General features: G+C 44.8%; 1 protein-coding gene and 1 long non-coding RNA gene across 2 annotated transcripts; both read right to left on the reverse strand.

Moving 5' to 3' along the window:
* Positions 1-1,393: 1,393 nt before the first annotated feature.
* Positions 1,394-10,088, reverse strand: LOC146072522 (uncharacterized). Its single transcript, XM_083179742.1, has 3 exons — positions 9,928-10,088; positions 6,183-6,258; positions 1,394-2,574 (listed from the first exon to the last, which is right to left on the reverse strand). The coding sequence occupies exons 1-3, from the start codon at positions 9,982-9,984 to the stop codon at positions 1,472-1,474; spliced, it is 1,236 nt and encodes a 411-aa protein (XP_083035868.1). The 5' UTR covers positions 9,985-10,088; the 3' UTR covers positions 1,394-1,471.
* Positions 10,089-10,889: 801 nt separating this feature from the next.
* Positions 10,890-22,829, reverse strand: LOC146072523 (uncharacterized). Its single transcript, XR_014473166.1, has 3 exons — positions 22,754-22,829; positions 21,748-21,828; positions 10,890-11,001 (listed from the first exon to the last, which is right to left on the reverse strand). It is a non-coding gene; the product is annotated as an uncharacterized LOC146072523 (long non-coding RNA).
* Between the last annotated feature and the right edge of the window lie 254 nt (positions 22,830-23,083).

The raw sequence follows: 23,083 nt of genomic DNA on the forward strand, positions 1-23,083 counted from the left end.
CTACAGACTGGTCAGAATGCCATGCTAAGCCGTATCCACCAATGAAAGTGTCTAAAATGGCCATGTGAGTTTTCCATATTTTCCCCAGGTTAATGCACAGCCATCAGCATGATATTAGAATAAATGTGAGTATTAAGATATGGCCATCTTCTGACAAATTGCATCATCACCTACCTAGACTGCCCAATTTACTTTGAAGTTGGGCGGCACGAGGCAGACACAGTGCAGCTCTGAGAGGCTTGAATACTGTTCCATGCTGCCAGGAGCACTACCTATGATCAGGGAGCCTCCCGGACTATCTGGGAGAGTATTAAAGTATGTGCAGGGGGTGCTGTTGTTATTGTGCCCAGAGCAATAGGGGGTCTGTCTCTGGTGTCCACAATCCCTGCACCTTGCTGGGAGCTGTTTGTGATCGCATTATTGTTTTCAATAACTGCAAGAAAGGTAATTCTACAAACTACTTGCCATGATACAAGTGTGTTCAATACAGTATATAGAATGCAATGGAGTACAGAAGACTGCCACATCAAAATGGGACATGGCTTTGTGCGAATGACAATATCGTGAGCCATGTCTCCATTTCCATCACTGTGGGGCTGGGACCAGTATTCTGTGAGCTTCTGGCCATCACTGAAGTCTCAGCCAATCAGAGGGCCGGCCCAGTGTTTAAAAAATAAAAAAATTAATTCTGCTGCCGAATTGCAGATGGCATGCGACATAGGGTGCTGGAAGAGGGCACTTTATGCACCATAAGTTGCGATTGGATGCGATGGGACATCACATTGCGATGTCACGTTGCATCCAATCTCATAGGTGTATTGGCAGTATTAGGAAAATATTTTCCTAGGTGAGTTCAGCTTGAAATAAAATACACTAAAACCTTTAGATAATAATCATAATCCATTTAATGTACACTGTTACAAACACTGCAAGTCACAGTCTATAGGATCATTGTAAATATACAAGTATCTAGGCACCAAACTCAAACATGGATAATTTGGAAAGAAATGGGAAACAGGGATATTCGTGTCCAAAAGAGGGTTTGTTGTGGTAGATGTTTTAGTAAACTACTGTATCTCGTATGTCAGTGGTTCCCAAACTTTCTTGACCAGGGCACCCTAGAATAATAGCATTTGTTGAAGGTTTAAAAAGTTTCTTATGGATAAATAAAAAAAAATAATGTAAATTGTGCTTAACTGTCACCCTCAGATTCAGTTATGTGGTGGGGAACATAGCTGTGGTTCTGATTGTATACATTTTATGATTGGCAGCCACCAGCACTGGTTTTGCCTATCACTTTGAGCATAAATAATTTGTTTTGGTCGTGGACCCCCAACCCGAGGCACCCTTGCAAACATCCCAAGGCACCCCGGGGTGCCTAGGCACACAGTTTGGGAACCACTGTCCTACATGAATCTGAAGAACAGCCATTGTTCTAAATATTAGTCATGTCTGTGCATTTTAGGCATATTTATTTATATAATGCATCATTTATATAGTGCAGAGCTTTACACAGTTTCCCTTCTAAATTAATCTTGGTGGATAGTTTGGTGGAGGATTCTAAAGTCCCTCTAGAGTATTTTGCCAAGGACACAGATGGTGAATTTGGTGTTATAGGGTTTCTTTGTTTATTTGTAGAAGATGGTGAAGTTGGACTGTTGGCCGTCATAATGGCTAATTGTGAGACTACATCCCGATTCCTGCTTGTCACAAGTGATAAGGAGTCTGTGCTCCTGTTGGTCACTCTTGAGGAATGACCTGAGCTGCTTTTTGGAGGTTGTAGTAAGGAATCAGGACGCTTGGATTCCGCTGGAGACGAGTCTTGGCTTCTGCTTACTGAAAATGTATTTGAAATTCCTATTCTGGGTAATAAATTTTCTGTGATCTCTGAACTCTTTTGTGATGTGGGGCTTGCCTTGGTTTTCAGATCTAGGCTCTCACTTGAGAGTGTTTTTGAAATTCTTGAATATTGTTTGGGAGAAGGATGGGGACTCTCTTCTTCCTCAGAGTCATCTAGTGAGTAACAAGAACTCACATCAGAGTCCACTGATGACGAGTCAAAGCTCTGATTAGACCCTACATACCTCTTTGTTTTTGTTTCTGTGTCTGAAACGCCAGTTTCACACTCTGTGAACCGGCAAGATGCGGTCTCACTTCTGGACATTTTTTTAAACGAACTTTGGTCACGCTCATTACTTGACTGACATTTCTGTCCCACACAATCCTCCTGAAACTGATCCTCCCCTCCATCAGAATCCTCTAGAAATAGGTCTGTTCCCCCAGGATTCTGATTACTAATACTATAATCAGAATTGCTAAGACATTTCTGACCACTTTTCTGCAGTTTATGATCAGCTCTCTCATATTCTGTATTGTGAACAGTCCCTTTCTTATGGAAGCTGTGGGTGGATCCATCTCTCGAGTCACGATAGGATGAGCCCCCATACAAAGTCAGTGTGGATTTTTCAGCCTGAATTGGAGTGGCTTGTCTCCTCTTCTCTGTGTGGTATCGGGGCTCTTTGCTTGTCCTATGTTCTGCTGTTTGGGGGATACTCTCAAGTTTGAGTGTTGATCCTGTAGAAATAATAATATTAAAGTCTGAACAAGTATACCATGCCATATACATCTGAAAAACCTCACTAGGGACTAATTGCTACAACAGTTTTTATCACACCTAGAGGAAATTCAATTCAAAGTGAAGCGAGAAATGTGCCATCTCCAAAAAAAGAAATGATTTAATGGCGGCACATTGTGACTAACCCCATCACTTCTTTTACCTTGTTCTCCCATAGGAATGCACTGCAAACTAAATGATGTTATGCTACAATAAGTATCAGCAATGGACACAGCCACCTTTAGTGACCCAATAGTGCTCCAAACAGAACTCCACTCATAGAAGGCAAAATCATGTCTCTTGTTAATGCAAATGAGCTGTCCTGTTGACCAAGTTGATATTCTTGGATTAAGAAGGATGTCAACCTGAGAGCCTGCATGGAAATGAATAAAATGAGAAAGTAATAAAAGGTATATTTTTTGGGAGCATGGAATGTGTCAGCATAGACAACTGAGTTGCCCGAAAGACTATTCACAATAACACTAGATAAACTAATATTGTTGGATTCATTTAATACTATGAAAATGATTTTTTGTTGCTTAGAGATCCTAGAAGGTTGAAGTAGGTATGCTGTGCAATTTCTTCAGAAGGCACACAAACATACTACTGAGCAGTAGAAGTAAATCTCTTATATATTTAGCCAGATCTGTCACTATCCCCTGTGTATATAACGTTCCCGCCCAGCAGGATACACAAACCCGCCCCCCCTAGGGAAAAGACCAGTGTTCTATGTATATAACGTTTCCGCCCAGCGGGATACACAAAAACGCCCCCTCCCTAGGGAAAAGACCAGTGTTCTACACACCACCACCCCCTTGACATCACCTCCCCCCCTCCCCACCCAGCCAGGGCTACAGTACACACCCACCATCCACCATTACTCCACAGCCACCAGGTGAGCAGCAGGTCTGCCCGCACCCCGCCGCGCCCCCCCCTCCCGCGGTTCGTGGCCCCCACAACCCCCCTCCCACGATTCACGGTCCCAGCCCACGATTCACGGCCCCCCACGACCCCCCTCCCGAGATTCACGCCCCCCTCCCACGATTTGCGGACCCTCGAGACTCCCCCTCCCGTGATTCACAGGACCCTCCAGCGCCCCCCCTCCCGTGATTTGCGGCCCCCCACAAACCCCCCTCCCGCGATTCAGCCCCCCCACACCCCCTCCCGCGATTCACGGACCAGCGCCACAACTTTTATCAATGTCTTGCCCAGATACCGCTATTATACAGCCTCCTGCTCTCATGCACCCACACTCCCTCCCAGTGGGAGGAGATGCTCACCCACTGCCGGAAGCTGCATACTGTCCCCCACCCTCCTCCAGTTCTAGGGATGCCCATCGACCATCAATGATTTCAAATCATCGATGGTTTATGGCCGATGTTGAATACTTTTGCCATCGATGTGGGAGGACCAGATGGTTTCACTACATCGATGGCAAAGGAGAACCAATCAAGTTTCAAATTTTTTTATGGTGCCCCACCACACCCGAAAGTCCCATCGAGTTCTGATTGACCCATGGCCTATTCAGTCAGATATAATGGATGACCATCGATAGCTATAACAATCGATGGTTATCCAAGTAATATTTTACTACTATCGATGGCAGGTTGCAAAATCGCCATTAATGCCAACCATCGATGGCGTCTGCACCAATGCCCATTCCTACTCTGCAACAGCCAAAAACCTTTACTACCCCTCATGCCCACACACCTCTATCACTGCCCTGCCTCCTGTTCTTCTGCCCCATAACTTCCGCCAGTGGTGACCCACTCACCCTGTGTTGCCCACATTCCCCTGTCATGCTTAACCACACAGCCTCCTGCTCTTATGCACCCTAACTCCCACCAAGTAGGAGGAGACACTGACTCAGGGCCACCATCCTGTACTCCTGTGCTGCCACGCTGGACCCTCACCCACTGGCAGAAGCTGCACAGTGTCCCCCACCCTCCTCTTTAGTCCCCCGTATGCCCACACACCCCTATCACTACCCAGCTTCCTGCTCTCCTGAACCGTAACCTTTCACCACTGGGGAGTCACTGACGCTGTGCTGCCCACATACTCCTATCATGCCTCATAGCCCAGCCTCCTGCTCTCATGCACCCTAACTCCCACCCAGTAGGAGGAGACACTGACTCAGGGCCACCGTCCTGTACTCCTGTGCTGCCACGCTGGACCCTCACCCACTGGCAGAAGCTGCACAGTGTCCCCCACCCTCCTTTTTAGTCCCCCTTATGCCCATACACCCCTATCACTACCAAGCCTCCTGTTTTCCTGTGTCGTGACCTCCGCCAGTGGGGAGCAGCTGACTCAAAAACACCCTACTATACTATTGTGCACACACACACACACACACACACCTAAACAACACGCACACACCCCCACACCCACAAATGTCACTGTACCATCCACACTATCAATGTACATCTTACTCTGTAATCGCTTTTTAATGAAACAAAACAATACACACCCCTTCCAAACCATATGCTCTCTATTTAACACATTTCACCTATAATTCAAGTTGCAATACAAATTTCTCACAATACAAATGCTCACAAATAAGGGGGCGCAGCCCCTTACGACGGATGAATCACCTAGTTATAAATATATATCCACGGCAGGTGTATTTCAGCCTGGAACTAGCCACCGTGTTAAATTGGCACACCTACTAGGTTCTGATACAATCAAAACTAATTGATGAAAGTGCAGCATAACAGCAGCACAAATGCTTTTTGTTTAGGATATGTGTGTGATTTTGCACAAATATTGTTTTAACTTTTTATGTACAAAGTGAGGCATGATGGCACTATCCATAGAGAGGTACAGAATATGAGGGTATTATCTGGGAGCATTGGGGTACATCTGGACATGATAGAAACTTTCACTTATATCAAGGGTTTTAACAAGGCAACAGTAGGGACTCCAAACTGCCCCCTGCCGTGGGACACTCCTGCCCCAGGTGGCATGTGGGAATGTACCCAAACACCAGGATGTTCCCACGTTAAGCGGGACAGTTGAGAGGTATTAATACAGTGCCAATATCAACTTATGAGGGGATGTAAATCGCCAGAGCCGTTCCTAGTCGGGGTTTGCACATATGCAGAAATGCGCATGCTCAAATCAGGACCATCCCGGCAAGGGCTCAATTCAGTTCACTAAGAGTAAACCAGAATTGTTCCCTTCACCCAGAAAGCAAAATGCAGGCGTGTTTTTTTTTTTTTTTAGTTTAATCTTTATTCAAATTTTCCCGTATAAAAAAGAACATATACATACATCGCTCCGTATCTTACAGATCCAGGGGCATTGCAATCATACTCGTACAACATACATACATAACAAAACATAACAATAGGCATATATTACAAGTATTGCATATACATTTTTGATTTACAGCAGTTAACATATTGCACTGGCATATCAAATTCTGTTGCATTTCAATAAAGGCATTTTTTTTTTTTTCTTGCAGGCGTGTTTAGTTATATGTGTGTAAGACAACCATTTGCGTATAATGAAATTGGCTTCTGGGCTGCATTGTACACTTTGCTACCTGAGCCTGTCTGTGTTTACTCACTGCTGTTTGGCGAGTCCTCTGACTCCACCAGATCAAAGATGTTCTTACGTCTTCTCTTGTCCATACAAGTAACTTCCTATGAAAACATAATAACACAGACTCTCAGATAAAGTTACCGCTACATTCTATTATGAGAAATATGAAGATTATGAGCATTAGGATTAATATTATTATTGGTTTGTATTATAACCCTAGCCGTCAGTATTCTGAAAATACTGACATGTCACATTGGGCCTTATTTTGGTTCACTCTTTATGACAAAATACTTCTTAGATGGACAAAACCATGTGCACTGCAGGGGGGCAGATGTAACATGTGCAGAGAGAATTATATTTGGGTGAGTAATTTTGTTTCTGTGCAGGGAAAATACTGACTGCTTTATTTTTACACTTCAATATAGATCTCACTTTGAAGTAAAACCCCACCCAAATCTAACTCTCTCTGCACATTTTGCATATGCTCCCCTGCAGTGCACATGGTTTTGTCCATCTAAGAAGGATTTTGTCAGAAAGAGTGAACCAAAATAAGGCCCATTGTGACATTTCAAATGTCAACATCATGAACATATCATCATTCTGGGGTTGTTATCATAGTGCCTGTCAACATGTTCTACATTCTAGTGTCAACATTGTGACGTTAACATAAAAAATGTCAACAATGTGACTGAATCCTGTTACAATTGAATTTCAAGTATTGCTATAATTGTGAAGACTTTTATTTTAGATTAGTAAACGCTTGTAGATTGCTGAATATCATGGCTGCAAAATAGATCTATTTTTGTGAAAATAGATGCCTAAAGAGGCAGCATCATATCACTTGTGTGAGCATCAACCATTTGGGTAACCCTCTCATTACTCAGGATGACCGGCTTGTTCAGGCTTTTGAGGCCAGTAAACTAGCCTTGGTATGCCCAGAAAATGTCTGCAGCTTAGAGGACACTGTGAGCAATGAGGCAGGACTCATTCAGCCCATGAGTAGAACAGATCCTGTCCTGGATAAAAGAAAACAATTTTTGCATTATATTTTCGTAATGTTAATTTATTATCAATATTTATATTTGCATAGCATTGTGACTTTTTTTGTTATAATAAACTCAATGTAATAATGTTGTATCTTTATGTTCATAAATCAGTCTTCAATTTTATAATACTCTATTTAAGGCAGATAATTAGATTACAGTGATTGGTTAACTTGGGTTGTGACTCCATTTTGGGTTCTGACAGGGATTAAATGAAGTCTTAAACGTGTCAGACCTTGAAATTATTTTAATAAGAGTTTTTTTTTTTTAGTGAGTATGATATATGATACATCACCGGATGCCAGCTGCCCGCCCACTTCCTTCAGAGTGCACACGCACATCTAAGGTAGCTCTGAACAACCTTAGATATGCATGTGCCTTCCACATCATTCGACGGTCGCCGACCATCGAATGATGTGGGTGTACCCCGCAGGCTGTGAATGGAAGTTTATGTAAAACATCCATTCGCAGCCAGTGCGTGCGAACACACGCTACGAATGGGTGGCAGCCATTCGCAAGACGGGGTTTGGAGGACTCACAAAGCTGCAAATTCGCAGCCTTGCGAATCAACCGGAATAACCCCCAATGTTACCAAACAATTACCATGGCAGGAAACATAAGGGGGATATTTAATTAGATGCCTAACATTTTCTTGCAAACAAAAGGGGGGTTAACAATTATTGCCCAATGTTCTTTATTGAGCAATTCAATTACCCCACTCATGCGAAAAAATACCTGTTATAACACACCCACCTATCTTTTTATATCCTGTGCACAATGTATTTATATAAAACTAGGGTAGAAGCAGGGCCACACAGCAATTCAATTCTATTCCTTCACTTCTATGTGGTTACACTATCTTTACCTAACCCTCAGATCTTATTGTAAATTTGTTTTCCTATTGTTTAGTACTGTGGAATATGGTGGCGTTTTATTAAATAACAATGTATTGTATTCTGAGGTCAGTCTCCACTAAACAATGACTACAAAACATCAGTGTAACTTGAAGCGGAGGAATCAATTACACCTGCATTTTGCTCTCTGACCATTCAGTAGAATGAATAAATTATACATGAATATAATGTCTCTGAAACAGGCTTACTTAATTTAAAAGAAAAACATCCGCAGCAGGGGGCTGCATTTCTCAGGAACAAATCAAGCCTGCAATACAATGTCCTCTTCCAATCCCCTTGGACGCTAATTCATTCATGCAATAATTCATTCATGCAATAATTTATCTCTAGATCCCACATGAGATCTTGATACTACTATCCAACAGTGGTGGATTTCCCATTAAGCAAGTTCCTAGGGGTGACACTTACTGGGGGTGGAACCGCATACTGCCCTCCACCCTTCATGAGAGCCCTGGTAGGGCCACTGACCAGATAAAGTCAGGTGATTCTATTTTTGTTTTGTCTTAACCATTGCAACTTATTTAGTTATTTATAACTGGCAGGGGGGAGGGGATAATGGTCCGTACATTTTGGTGGCAAAGATGGTTGGGGCTGCTTGGCAGTCTGGAGGCACTGGAATAGTAAAAGGTCTCAGATTACTAGAATACAAAGATAGGTTAACCCGGCTGAATATGTTTTAACTGGAGAAACGGAGGTTGAGAGGTGATATGATTAGTATGTTCAAATACAGGATTGGGAATTATATGGAACTGGGACATGATTTGTTCACTAACAGACCTATACTTAGGACACGCGGGCATGTACTGAGGCTTGAGGAAAAGAAATTCCGGTACTAATGTATTATCTGGGCTCCCATGTTAAATGCACCCCATTTTTTCATAACTCTACTATCCAACTACGCATGGAGTTGATTTTATATAGTGTGGCAAGCGCAGCGAGCCACCGTGCCCGAAGCGTGGTGAGGGAACGCAGTCTCATAAGAAAAACGGGAGCCCAGATATTACATAAGTACCGAAATTCCGTACTGAAATAAGAAGAGGATTCTTCACCATTAGAGCAATACAATTCTGGAACTCATTGCTGATTAGGGTCGTTAGACAGTAACTACTGTTAATGAATTTAAATCAAAACTGGATACATTTTCGGCCACTAAGGGAATCCTATAGATATGACATACTCAAGTCAGTAGTTACCAGTCAAATTGATTGAACTCGATTGACTAACGTATTTTTCCAACTTTAATTGCTATGTTACTATGTACCAGTCTCAACATGAAGGGGTAATGTGATGGGGTGAACAATAATGCTGGGCATAGGGATGGAAGTTCACCTAAGCTTTCCAATCTGAGTTTCTTTATCATGCTCTGATCATTCCATTTAGTATTGGTTAGTTGCTGAAATGCCCTTGGATCTATCAGTCATTTGGGGGATCTGCAAGGAACAAGCTAGAGTCATCAATGGCAATGGGGCTTCTTCACTGTAATTACAAGCCTGAAGAAAGAAAAGAGGATAACAGGAATGAGGTGAATAATATCTTGGTGAATGAGAGAAATGGTATTTAAATTGAGTATTTTTTTTCTCCATTGTGTTTTTATTTTTTTTTGCTTTTCAATGTGGTACTTCAGGACCCTGTGGGCCTTGGATGCATTTTGGGTCCAAATATGTCAATCTACTTGAGACCTTTTATGTGTACACTGATGCTGCATGTAATTACTTACCCAGGTAGTGGTATTATGGGCAACTGTACCCACTCCTCTAGCGCTTGTCTATAATACACTCAAAGCCTTAGCATGCAATATACAGCTGCCTCTTACCCAAGCAGCGCCAGAATCTTGTGGATAGCGGGATATGTTTGATCTAATCCGTTCCATCTTTTCATACTCTGTCTTCCATCTTCCATATTCAGATTCCCTTTTGAGGATCCTTTCTAATATTTTCCCATTTTCCTGAGCTATCCTTATTAGGGTTTGGTGCCTCTGCCCTATATTGAGGCTTTTTAGGAAAATATATGAAGGAGATACATTAACAGAGAAATAGGAAAAAGTAAAAAAAAAAAAAAGAATGTTCTGAACAGTATGAATCAATGCTGTCAAATAAGAGTATGACACTTCCATATGCAGCTGTGACATGCATGCACACACACACACCATCCTTGCTTTACACGGCACTGGTAACAGTTTACACCATAGGCAAATGCATGGAGGGTTTCCAGGTGCCCGGAAACACCTCTCCAATTGGCAAGTGGCTCAAATTGTGACAACAAAAAAAAGCAATGCTATATAATAGGATTACATAAGCTGCAGCAACATAATGCAGTGTATGGGACAGAGCAGAACTGTTCCACATGCCCAGTGGTAACAGCCTCTACCAAGTTTGCTGTGGGTGTGAGGATCTGAGTCCTCAATCAGTGCACTGGACCAGAGAGAAGCTGCCAGGAAGAAGAGACAGGAGCCTTACCATGAGGTGGGAGATTGTGAGCTTAGAAAGTACAGTACTGGTTCTTTTATGTTTGTGTATTTATTTCTGACCACTTATTTATATTATTTAAATTAATACAGCCGATTCTATAGACAATCTATAGTGATAAATATTATTACTGTATTCCATACAGTATTCAGTGTACGAAAGACCACTGTTTACACACTAGGTTCTTCTACCACTCCCCCAGTGACTCCCGCCCTTTCTCATAGTGGGAGATTATGGAATGCATTTGGAAACCCCCCTCTAGAAATCCTGCATTTGCCACTGTATATCTATCAATATTATTACCTGCGCTGAGGGTAGTAGTTCCAATTATCGACTCGTCCATTGGATTGGCGTATTGAGCTCAGCTTCGTTGAGTGGATATGGTTCTGTCTCTCTATAACTGCTCGCTGATCTCTATCCATCTGGGTTCAAATCAAATGTTTAACACACAAAATAGATTAACTTATTCACCTTTCATAAATAAAATTTAAAAAAGACCTCATACCAAGCAGAACGTTCATAACAGAAATATGGGGGATTTCTGAAACTTGCGCTGACTATGTGCAGCAGGTCTCCTTAATTAGGGTTAACGCCCAACCCCAGGGAACAATGGTAAGGAAGATAGATATTTAGGAGCCTTGCGCTGAGACTTTTACTAATAAAAGATATCTCAAAGGGACCTCTCTTTTATGGTCCTCTCAGAATGATCAATCCGTTGAATCCTATCAGAAGAAACTCAACTTACAGTAAAATTCTGGCAGGTGTACACGTAATGGTTTCTTTTAAAACAGCATGTCAGCATAGGATCTCATGTCAGCATGAACTCAACTTACTTGTGATTTCAGTCACGCGTTCACATAAGGGTATCTTTTATCCAACACCTCAGGAATCAGCGGTTGGATGTAAAAGGGTTTATTCCAACACACAACGGTACAGGTACAGGTAAAGTAGACAGGGTTAAAATCCAAACTCGAATAATGCGTGGGTGAGAGAGTTCCAACTGCCTGAGAAGTCCGAGCTGCAGACACGAGTACTCAGGCGGCGAGTGTAGACGCTGGAGGCTGATCTCCGTCAGACGATGATGTGGACGGGATGCCGGACCTTGCGCTGTTCACTTCACTCACTGCTTGCGGCGGTTCTGTTGTGGAATCATCAACGCGTTTCGGATATCTTGTGTATCCTTCTTGAAAAAGGATACACAAGATATCCGAAACGCGTTGATGATTCCACAACAGAACCGCCGCAAGCAGTGAGTGAAGTGAACAGCGCAAGGTCCGGCATCCAGTCCACATCATCGTCTGACGGAGATCAGCCTCCAGCGTCTACACTCGCCGCCTGAGTACTCGTGTCTGCAGCACGGACTTCTCAGGCAGTTGGAACTCTCTCACCCACGCATTATTCGAGTTTGGATTTTAACCCTGTCTACTTTACCTGTACCTGTACCGTTGTGTGTTGGAATAAACCCTTTTACATCCAACCGCTGATTCCTGAGGTGTTGGATAAAAGATACCCTTATGTGAACGCGTGACTGAAATCACAAGTAAGTTGAGTTCATGCTGACATGAGATCCTATGCTGACATGCTGTTTTAAAAGAAACCATTACGTGTACACCTGCCAGAATTTTACTGTAAGTTGAGTTTCTTCTGATAGGATTCAACGGATTGATCATTCTGAGAGGACCATAAAAGAGAGGTCCCTTTGAGATATCTTTTATTAGTAAAAGTCTCAGCGCAAGGCTCCTAAATATCTATCTTCCTTAGAACGTTCATAACACCAGTAATTTGTGACTTCAAAGCTTGGAAACAGTAACCTATTATCTACACACTAGTAAGCCCGCTTGAAGCAAAAGCTTTGAAAACTAGGGCGAGATTTATTGTGTTGACCGTTTTTCCGAAAATGCGATTTTTGCTCAAATCGCCCTGTATCGCCGTTTTTTAAAATCGCATTTTTGCTGCGAAATCGCATATTTAATGAGGCGTGTATTCCGGCATGAAAAGTGCGAGAAAGTGCGATGTAGGGCGATTTTCGGGATGAAAAGTGCGATTTTTTTAGTCATGAAAAGGTGCGATTTTGTTAAAATGTGCGATTTTGTGATAAAAAAAAAAATGGCGCGAGGTCCCCCCTCCTGTACATAACCAGCCCCGGGCTCATTGAGCCGGACCTGGTTCCAAAAATACGGGGGACAAAAAGCGTAGGGGTCCCCCGTATTTCTGAAACCAGCCCCGGACTCTTGGACCGGTCCTGGTTCCAAAAATATGGGGGACAAAAAATCTGGGGGTCCCCCGTATTTTGAAACCAGCACCGGGCTCCAACAGCCCCCAGTGTCATGCCACAGCCGGGGGACACTTTTTATACAAGGTCCCCCGGCCGCACCATGAGCACCGTGGCTGGTCAGCCTTGGACGGGGTACCTGGAGGAGTGGGGACCCCCCCAATAAAGGGGTCCCCCCCCAGGCTTCACCCGTCCAGGGCTGAAGCCCGGGGCTGTCACCGGCGTCCCTGGCCATTGGACGCCGGCCTGATATGGTTAAATTCACATTCCTAACATTGCTTAATACAGGAGAACTACAAGTGCCAGCAGACCTCCCCTGCAGGCTGGGACTTGGAGAACCACAAGTCCCAGCATGCGGGGCATTAATGGGCCCGCTGGGACTTGTAGTCCACCTGTAAAAAGAATGTTAAAATAAAACACACACACAGAAAAGTAAAACTTTATTACACACACATCCACACACCTCACTTTTACACCCACATTCTTACCGATCCAGGATCCAGCGCTGGTCTCTCTGCAGCAGAGCCAGACAGCCCGCACTGACAGCGGGCTGACCGGCTTTCTCCGATGCAGCTAACAGCTTCTGTCGCGCTGTCCCAGCGCAACAGAGGCTGAGAGCGTCTCCGGCTTATGTGTCTCCATGGAGACGTATAGCTCTGCCAATCAGGGCTGAGCTATGTGTCTCCATGGAGACGCATCGGCCAATCACGCTCTCAGCCAGTGTCGCGCTGGGACAGCGCAACAGAAGCTGTTAGCTGCATCGGAGAAAGCTGGTCAGCCCGCTGTCAGTGCGGGCTGTCCGGCTCTGCTGCAGAGAGACCAGCGCTGGATCCTGGATCGGTGAGTATGTGGGTGTAAAAGTGAGGTGTGTGGATGTGTGTGTAATAAAGTTTTACTTTTCTGTGTGTGTGTGTTTTATTTTAACATTCTTTTTACAGGTGGACTACAAGTCCCAGCGGGCCCATTAATGCCCCGCATGCTGGGACTTGTGGTTCTCCAAGTCCCAGCCTGTGGGGGAGGTCTGCTGGCACTTGTAGTTCTCCTGTATTAAGCAATGTTAGGAATGTGAATTTAACCATATCAGGCCGGCGTCCAATGGCCAGGGACGCCGGTGACAGCCCCAGCCTTTAGCACTGGACGGGTGAAGCTTGGGGGGGGGGCCTTTATTGGGGGGGGGGTCCCCACTCCTCCAGGTACCCCGTCCAAGGCTGACCAGCCACGGTGCTCATGGTGCGGCCGGGGGACCTTGTGTAAAAAGTGTCCCCCGGCTGTGGCATGACACTGGGGGCTGTTGGAGCCCGGTGCTGGTTTCAAAATACGGGGGACCCCCAGATTTTTTGTCCCCCGTATTTTTGGAACCAGGACCGGTCCAAGAGTCCGGGGCTGGTTTCAGAAATACGGGGGACCCCTACGCTTTTTGTCCCCAGTATTTTTGGAACCAGGTCCGGCTCAATGAGCCCGGGGCTGGTTATGTACAGGAGGGGGGACCTCACACCATTTTTTTTTTTTACTTTTACACATATTTTACCAAAGAACCACAATGATCTGTGCATGGTTCTGACAAAATCGCCATGTTTCTGACAAAATCGCCAGTCAGGATCAGGTCTATTTTTTTTTTGAACTTTAGACCATTATTTTTGGCGATTTCAAAATTCGCATCTCATTAAAAATGCGAATTGTATCTTTTTCAATGGGGAAAACATCTGGATGCGAATTCCGGAGTTAAAAAAAAATCGCACTTTCAGGAAATGCGATTTCGCGGCAAAAAGTGCGATTTCACAGCAAAAAGTGAGATTTATGCCGCAAATACCCACCCATTAAGTAGTCAATTTGGGGAAAAAATGAAAAAACGGCAGTTTTTGCGATAAAAATCGCCAAAAACCCAACATCGATCTCTAATAAATGTCACCCCTAGTCTGCTACCTTCTGTTTATGTGCATGTGTGAGAAGAGATTAAGGGGGACATTTACCAAAATGGATTCGTAGAAAAAAAGTGTATTCATAGGGAGAAATACACCTTTTTTTTTACGAATTTGTATTTTCGGGATTTGGCAGATCCCAAAAATTTACAATCCCAAAAATACAACAATTCGTATTCCTAAAGATGGAACATTCGTATTTGTATTTACAAATACGAATGTCTACACCATCGATAGGATACAACAGAAATCACCATTCAAAAGAATGGTGGTTCCTGATGTACTAAGCAGCCGTACTGATAATACGGCTGCTAAGTGGTGTGAAACACCCACGCAAATACGACAGGAAAATACACCTTGCTTTCGCTGTCGTATTTGCTTTAAGCCTGCACGGATCAGTCAGATCCGTGCAGGCTTTAGTGTAAAAAAAAATATAGAAAAAAAAAATAAATATAAAAAAAAAAACGGCGTGGGGTCCCCCCCACAGCTGTAACCAGCACCAGGCTGACGGAGCCGGGGCCGGTAATAAAAAATCAGGGAACCTGACAAATAGGGGTTCCCCGATTTTTAACAACCAGCCCCAGGCTCCAGGTCCGGGGCTGGTTCCCAAAATACGGGGGACAAAATGAGTAGGGGCCCCCCGTATTTCAAGAACCAGCCCCAGGCACAACCAGCCAGCAGGGTAATGCCACAGCCGGGGGGAGACTTTTTATACAAGTCCCCCCGGCCAAAACATTAACCCTACCGACCAGTCAGCCTGGCCAGGGGCCCTGGGGGAGTGGGGACCCCCCCAATAAAGGGGTCCCCCCCCTCCAGGACTTACCTGACCAGGCTGAAGCCTGGTGCTGTCCTCGATGCCCCTGGGCGGTGGGCATCGAGCTTATCTTGGTGTAAAAAAAAGATTAAACTATTGTCTAATACTGGGGCACTATGAGTCCCAGCAAGCTTCCCCCGCAAGCTGGGACTTGGAGAACCACAAGTCCCAGCCTGCGGGGCATTAAAGGGCCCGCTGGGTCTTGTAGTGCCACAGTATTAAAAATAGTACAATAAAACACACTGACACACACTTAAAATAAAACTTTAATACATACAAATCCCACACATACTAATACTTACCTATCTTCTTTCCGTAGGTAGCCCTGGTCCTGTGTCGTCTTCTGGTCCTGTGTCGGCGTTCTTCTTCATGTCGACGTCGCTGTCGGCGATGGCGTCCGGAGTCCGGCGAAATCCATGTGGAAGCTGTGGAAGGAAACCATACTCACCTGTCCCGGGGCGACGTAGTCCAGGTAAGGGTCTTGGCAAAAAAACAAACCGACACCCGAAACCAGACAACAGGGAGCCGCACAGTGTTTGTGTACATCGTGCGGCTCCGCCTCCCGAATGCCGCTATTGGCCGCCTTGCGGCCTAGCGGCTCCTGATTGGGTGTCGGTTTGTTTTTTTGCCAAGACCCTTACCTGGACTACGTCGCCCCGGGACAGGTGAGTATGGTTTCCTTCCACAGCTTCCACATGGATTTCATCGGACTCCGGACGCCATCGCCGACAGCGACATGAAGAAGAACGCCGACACAGGACCAGAAGACGACACAGGACCAGGGCTACCTACGGAAAGAAGATAGGTAAGTATTAGTATGTGTGGGCTTTGTATGTATTAAAGTTTTATTTTAAGTGTGTGTCAGTGTGTTTTATTGTACTATTTTTAATACTGTGGAACTACAAGACCCAGCGGGCCCTTTAATGCCCCGCAGGCTGGGACTTGTGGTTCTCCAAGTCCCAGCTTCCGGGGGAGGCTTGCTGGGACTCATAGTGCCCCAGTATTAGACAATAGTTTAATATTTTTTTTACACCAAGATCAGCTCGATGCCCACCGCCCAGGGGCATCGAGGACAGCGCCAGGCTTCAGCCTGATCTTCAGCCACGGATCTGACTGATCCGTGCAGACTGCTAGAAACATTCGTATTAGCGGCCGTATATATGGCCAGCTAATACAAATGGTTACACCATCGGTGGGTTACAAAGCAGTCGTATCTGACTGCTTTGTAATTTCCCCTCCGGAACACGACTTTGCATACGACTGAAACAGTCGTATGCAGCCGTAGGGGAAATACCAATACGAAAAACTAGGTTTTTCATATTGGTAAATGTCCCCCTAAGGGTGAGATTTAATAGGATGAGAGATTCAGAAAGTGAGAGATTTGGTAAGAAATCTCCAGGGTTTTTTAAAGCGGCAATCATTTACACTGCAAAATCAAACTGGTTTCCTTCTCTGCCAGCAGATGGCAGTGTTTCAGAGACTCATGGACACTAGACATACTGTATATATAGATGATATGTAATGTAATTTACAAAGCCTGAAGTTAGCTGTGGGGGCAAAAAAAAAATGTTTTGCTTAGTGGTTTGCAGACCAGTTTGATGCAGAATGCTACAGGAATCCCGGTTCTTTGGATGCCAGCAGTAAGAAGACCGCCAATGGCATCCCAATGGTCAGATTACTGAGACCTTTTAGGTATGTATGCTAACATCACCCCTTAGTGGCTAACCACAACCACCCTCCCTCCTGCAGCCTAACACTAGCCATACCCCTTAGTGCAGGCATGTCCAAAGTCAGGCCAAGGGGGCCAATTGCGGCCCATGCTGTCATTTCAAGCGGCCCGCAGCCTCCAGCTGGAAGTGGGCAGAGCATCAGATGTGGGAAGCACAGGACACTAAAGGTGGGGCCCAGGCGAGAGTGCCTTTACCTTGCTGTCTGCTGCAGTGAGGAGGTCCAGGCCGCCGTCAGATGTGTTTGGCGTCCTACCCCTGCTGCTGCAATCGTATATCACCCTACTCCACAATCACAGTGACAGCAATGTTTGGGGAGGGGGGCAGCAAGGGGTAAGCTTGCTCCCGTAACATGCAGTGCGGAGGAGGGCAGCAGCGGGAGCCTAAGCATCTCCTATCCTTGCAGTTCCTGCTTTGCCTCTCCTTCCTCTGCCTCACACAAGGGGCTGGGAAACATACAGAGAAGGGAGGGGGCAGAGTGGGGGACATACAGTGAAGGAAGGTCAGGCTGGGGGAAATACAGTGAATGGAGGCAGTGATGGCCATTCAGAGAAGGGGGAGCAGGGGCAGGCTGGGGGACATACAGTGAATGGGGGCAGAGTGGGGTACATAGTGAATGGGGGTCATACAGTGAATGGGAGTCATACAGTAAAGGAGTGTCAGGCTTGGGGACATACAATGAATGGAGGCACTGATGGACATTAAGAGAAGGGGGGCAGGCTGGGGGACAAAGTGAATGGGTGCAGAGTGGGGAACATACAGTGAAGGAGGGGCAGGCTGGGGGACATACAATGAATGGGGGCAGGCTGGGGGACATAGAGTGAATGGGGGCAGAGTGGGGGACCATTCTGATGTGATTAATGATTCAAAGACTGTCAGGCTGAATGGTCGGCCCCCACACATTTACACTTCACCCAATCTGGCCCTCGTCGCAAAAAGTTTGGACACCCCTGCCTTAGTGCTTCATCATAATCGCAGCAGCCTCCCTGAACACTGCACAGTCCAGCACATTCTGTTTGGATGGGAGGGATTACACTAATTGCCCCCTCTGCATCTGATCCTGGGGGTGATGCTGACAAGAGATGCGGCTGGGACAGTGCACTCCACCCCCCTTCCAAGACATAATCTGGCTCTGCATTCAGTTAGTTGTGCCTCTTCCCAAATTGCATTGTTTACAAATTTCAATTTAAACCGCCAATAAATTTGGTTGTGCATTCCTGTAATTAAGAATATTCTCCACTTTAGTTCATGGAAGGCCTGGTGGCAAATCAGAGTGATGCATTTTCATTTCTAATCATATTGTCAGTCAGACTGACCTAACATCCAAATGCCATGTCTCACTGTGGCAGCGCTGCGGAGGGTGGAAGACTGGGTGAGTCTAGGCCACTCCCAGCACTTACCTCTGCAAGGAATCCATGTTTTATTTGTACAGTGCAACTCTAATCTGTTTGTGCATTTTATTATTTTTATTTTAACCCTGCAGCACAAAATTGAGCTATCACCATGCCACAGGAGGGAGAGATGTGCTGCATTAGGAAGATGGTGAAGGACCACCTATACTGCAAAAACTGGGTTAATAATAAAAATGCATTGTTATATTAGTAACAACAACTTTATCTGACAGTGTTTGCCTAAGCAGCACATAGGGAACTCCGTACTGACCGCTATCAGTCAGTGCAATGGCAGCACTTCAAGCAGGCTAAGGGGGATATTAAATCTCCGGCGAGCACCTCCCATCCCCGACAGCATTGAGCAGGGTATATCGGCAGAACGAGCCCGACATCACTAGCTGTCGGGCTCGTTCTGCCGAGAACAGCCGGGAAGTGACGAGCTGCCGGCTGCAGCTCGCCTCTTTCCGGCCGCAACTCGCGGCCACGCCCCCTTTTCGCTCCCCGGCAGGCGGGACATTGAATCCCGCCTGCGTGTTATCGGTCGAGCTGACCGAGAACGGGACTGGGTCACGGCGGTCGAGCAAGCTCGACTGCCGTGACTCTGACATTGAATACCCCCCTAAATGTGTTTGACACTTGCTGCTATACTCTGGGCATTACTCTTCGTGTTACAACTGTTAGTACTTTGGGGATACTACTTTGTGTGATAGGTTAGTTGTCCACCTGAACTAAAACTGTAATTTCCAATTGAATTAAGGGACATAAAAGAGATAGATAATTTTACTTTCTAATTCTCGGACAAGGGGCCTTATTTTGGTTCATTCTTTCTGACAAAATCCTTCTTAGATGGGCAAAACCATGTGCACTGCAGGTGGGGCAGGTGTTACTTGTGCAGAGAGAATTAGATTTGGGTGGGGTTTTACTTCAAAGTGAGATCTATATTGCAGTGTAAAAATAAAGCAGTCAGTATTTTCCCTGCACAGAAACAAAATTACTCACCCAAATCTAATTCTCTCTGCACATGTTGCATCTGCCCCCCCTGCAGTGCACATGGTTTTGTCCATCTAAGAAGGATTTTGTCAGAAAGAATGAACCAAAATAAGGCCCAATATGTCCGATCATGATGATAAAAGTCGCTGCTTATTTGGGGCTTTGAAGACTCTCTCCATGTATTTTGTATTAGGACACTTAATTCCACCTTCCTAATTAGATGTCGATTTGTGAAATACTTTCACACTGATGCTTTTCATACTCTGCTGTGCTTCTTTGCATTTGTTCATGGTGAGTCCTGCGAACTCCAAAGACATTGATAGTTTCTAACCAAGTTTTCAAGTAAAGGGGTGGGGGATGGTGGTGTTGGAACAACAGAGTGGGACCTGGAAGGTTGGGGGGAGAAAGAGAGAGAACACACATACCACCCTGTTTATGGTACTATCGACAGACAGACAGACAGATAAAGATACTGGGCTTGATTCAGAGACCCACAAGTTTCCCCTAAGAGAATACAGGTGCTGAAGTGGATTACATTTTCCAAGCTGCTGTGTAAAGTTGGGGTGTCAGTCCCACCCTAATATGGACCAAAAGTATATTAGGCGCAATGGAAAAATATTAATATAAAATAAAAAAATATTATAAATCAATTAAGATACCACAGCATCTAACTATTATTATGCTGCTGCCAAAAACGTAGGTACCCTAATATGGGTAGACAAAAAAACAGAAACAAAAAAATCACAGCGCTGGTTTGAGGAGAATTGAAAATACCATGGGATATGTAAAAATATTTTAATAACTAATTATGATAATAATGTTATAGAAAACATAAATAAAATCAATATTGTAATAATCACATGATAAAATATCATGATAGAAAGGTGCAGGTCTCTCACATTCGTGATTTTTAAACCATAAAAGTCCCATTCTTAGAGGTCACGTCTAGGGCGGGACTTTTATGGTCTAAAAATCACCAATGTGAGAGACTGCACCTTTCTATCATGATATTTTAGTATATATTATATAAGGCTGGTCACTAGATAGTGATAGTGACGTCAACCGACTCCCCCCCCCCCTCCCCTTCATTGTGCAACCCATTGCCGCACATTAGCAGATAGTTCCCAGGCTGCAGATGTAGCTTTGTACCATGTGACCTGCATCAGCAGTTGCATCAGCAAGGTTGGAACACCAGTTTGACTATCCATGCCACCATCTATTCCTTCTAGTAAAGGGTGGCGAGTGAAGCGGGACTGAGCAAGCCACCGTGCCTGAAGCATTGTGAGCGAAATGAGCCTGTGAGGGTACACTTTGGGTGTCCTGTTTCATGCTCCCCCTGCTCCTGTGGAATGTCTCATCAGCCAAAACATCTACTGCATGGGATCCATATCCAACCACGTGTCAGCATGGTACAACTTTTAATTTTTTTTATAAAGGATGCAGAGGATACTGCTGGGGGATGCGGTCGAAATACCGACGCCGGAATCCCGACCGCTGCAATGCTGGCACTTTGTCCTTCTATGGGTGTCCACGACACCCATAGAGGGAGAATAAAATAGTGTGCCGAGTGCAGCGAGGCACCGGGCCCGCTGCGTGGCGAGTGCAGCGAGCATGGTGAACCTGATGGGGAGGGGTGTGGGGGGTTGCTGAGTGCAGCTGTGTTCAAAGACACACGAGAGACCATATTTGGACATACATATTCACCAGCTGTAGGGCTGCTGTAATTTTCGGCGTTGGAGGGAATGATGCGCTATGGCAGAATTCCACTGTCCCAAGATGTACTGTAGCAAGTGGGCTATTCAAAAAATCAGATGCACGATTAACATAAAGGGCCAGATTCTGTAAGCTTCAAAAGTGATAAAATAGAGAGTGATAAATAGCCATCCAATCAGCTCCTACCTGCCATTTCACAGACTGTTTGAGCTGATTGGTTGGTTGTTTATCACTCTCCATTTTATCACTTTTGAAGCTCAGTCACAGACCCTCCTATGTCCACCTCCGACTCAGCCCCGTGTTCTCATATATGTGATCTCATGATCACTGACCTCATCATACCTGTAATTTTTTCATGTTCACAAGGAGATGAGTAGGTGTTTGAAATCCTTTGCAGTTTACTGCAGGGACAGCTGTCTCTACCTGTAATAAAAACATACAGTGATGCTGCAGGCTTTTCTCTGTGCCTTTAAAAAAAAATAATTCTACCCAGTTTTTTTGCCATTTCTCATAATGTTTTTTTGTGTTGTCTTTGGTTTCCATATCTTAATATTTACAGGTTAAAAACAAAACTGCAGCTCCACATTGGTGCATGCATTCAATTTATTTGTGCATTAATAAAAGGAAGCAGTCAATACAATCTCCTCCTATTAATTGTACTTCACTGTTAAAGACACATGCCACTAAATGGAGACACTTTTCATACAGAGCATTTAATAATAGTGTATATGGTGCTCCAGCTGAAAAAACCATAATACTCCTGTAATTATTCTTAGCCAATAAACATAAACCAGATCATGCTCTGAGTCCTGTCAATACATGGGCTGTTCGCACTGCTTAACACACAGAAAGAAATAGCCGAACTGCTGGAACATTGAGTCTGATTCAGATCTGATCCCAGGGCTGCATTTTTAACAAATGGACACAACCATGTTTCACTGTGGGGGGCAGATGTAACATATGCAGAGAGTTAAAAAATCAGGCCCACTGTCCAGGGGACCGCACACATAGCACAATCAGTGGGGGTTAGAACGTATTGTTGCCTACTGTGAACTAGGAGTTCTATGTAGTATAATGTGAACAGGGAGACACTATAGTGTGTTCAACACATTTGTGGTGCGGGAAGTATTAACACTTTTAATAACATTGGCAGTATACCATTTTGACAGTTGTATTGGTAGGAGCTTCCCGAGTAGTACAGTATTTATGAGTGGTAGCACCACACTCAGAGGACGCATATACTACCTGCTAATGCCTGAATCATCATTACAGACTATTATACTTATAATGGCACAGTACAACAGGTGGCAGCTATACCACACTATTCTCACCATACTCGGTTCCTTACCTTTCTCCTGTGTTCAGCATATCGGCTTTTGTCCCATTTGTCCTGTAGATAGAGGTTTGCTGTTGGCAAAGCGGGCTGATAGGCGCGATACATTGTGGACATACAGAAGACAACTGCATAGACTGTAGAGGATAATCATCAAACCTCTAGCCCATGTGACCTAGTGGTGAAGATTGTGTGTCTCAGAACAAAGCTTCCTCTGGATAAATGACAGCATGTTCACAGAGATAGTGTCAGATATCCTGCAATGAGGAGATGGTCAAGTGTACATTACTCACCTTGCTACTAGCATTTCAGTGTACTTAATAGAGCAAACACGGTAAATTCACC

Source organism: Crinia signifera, chromosome 4 (assembly GCF_055691185.1).
Source record: "Crinia signifera chromosome 4, ASM5569118v1, whole genome shotgun sequence".
Taxonomy (NCBI): Eukaryota; Metazoa; Chordata; class Amphibia; order Anura; family Myobatrachidae; genus Crinia; species Crinia signifera.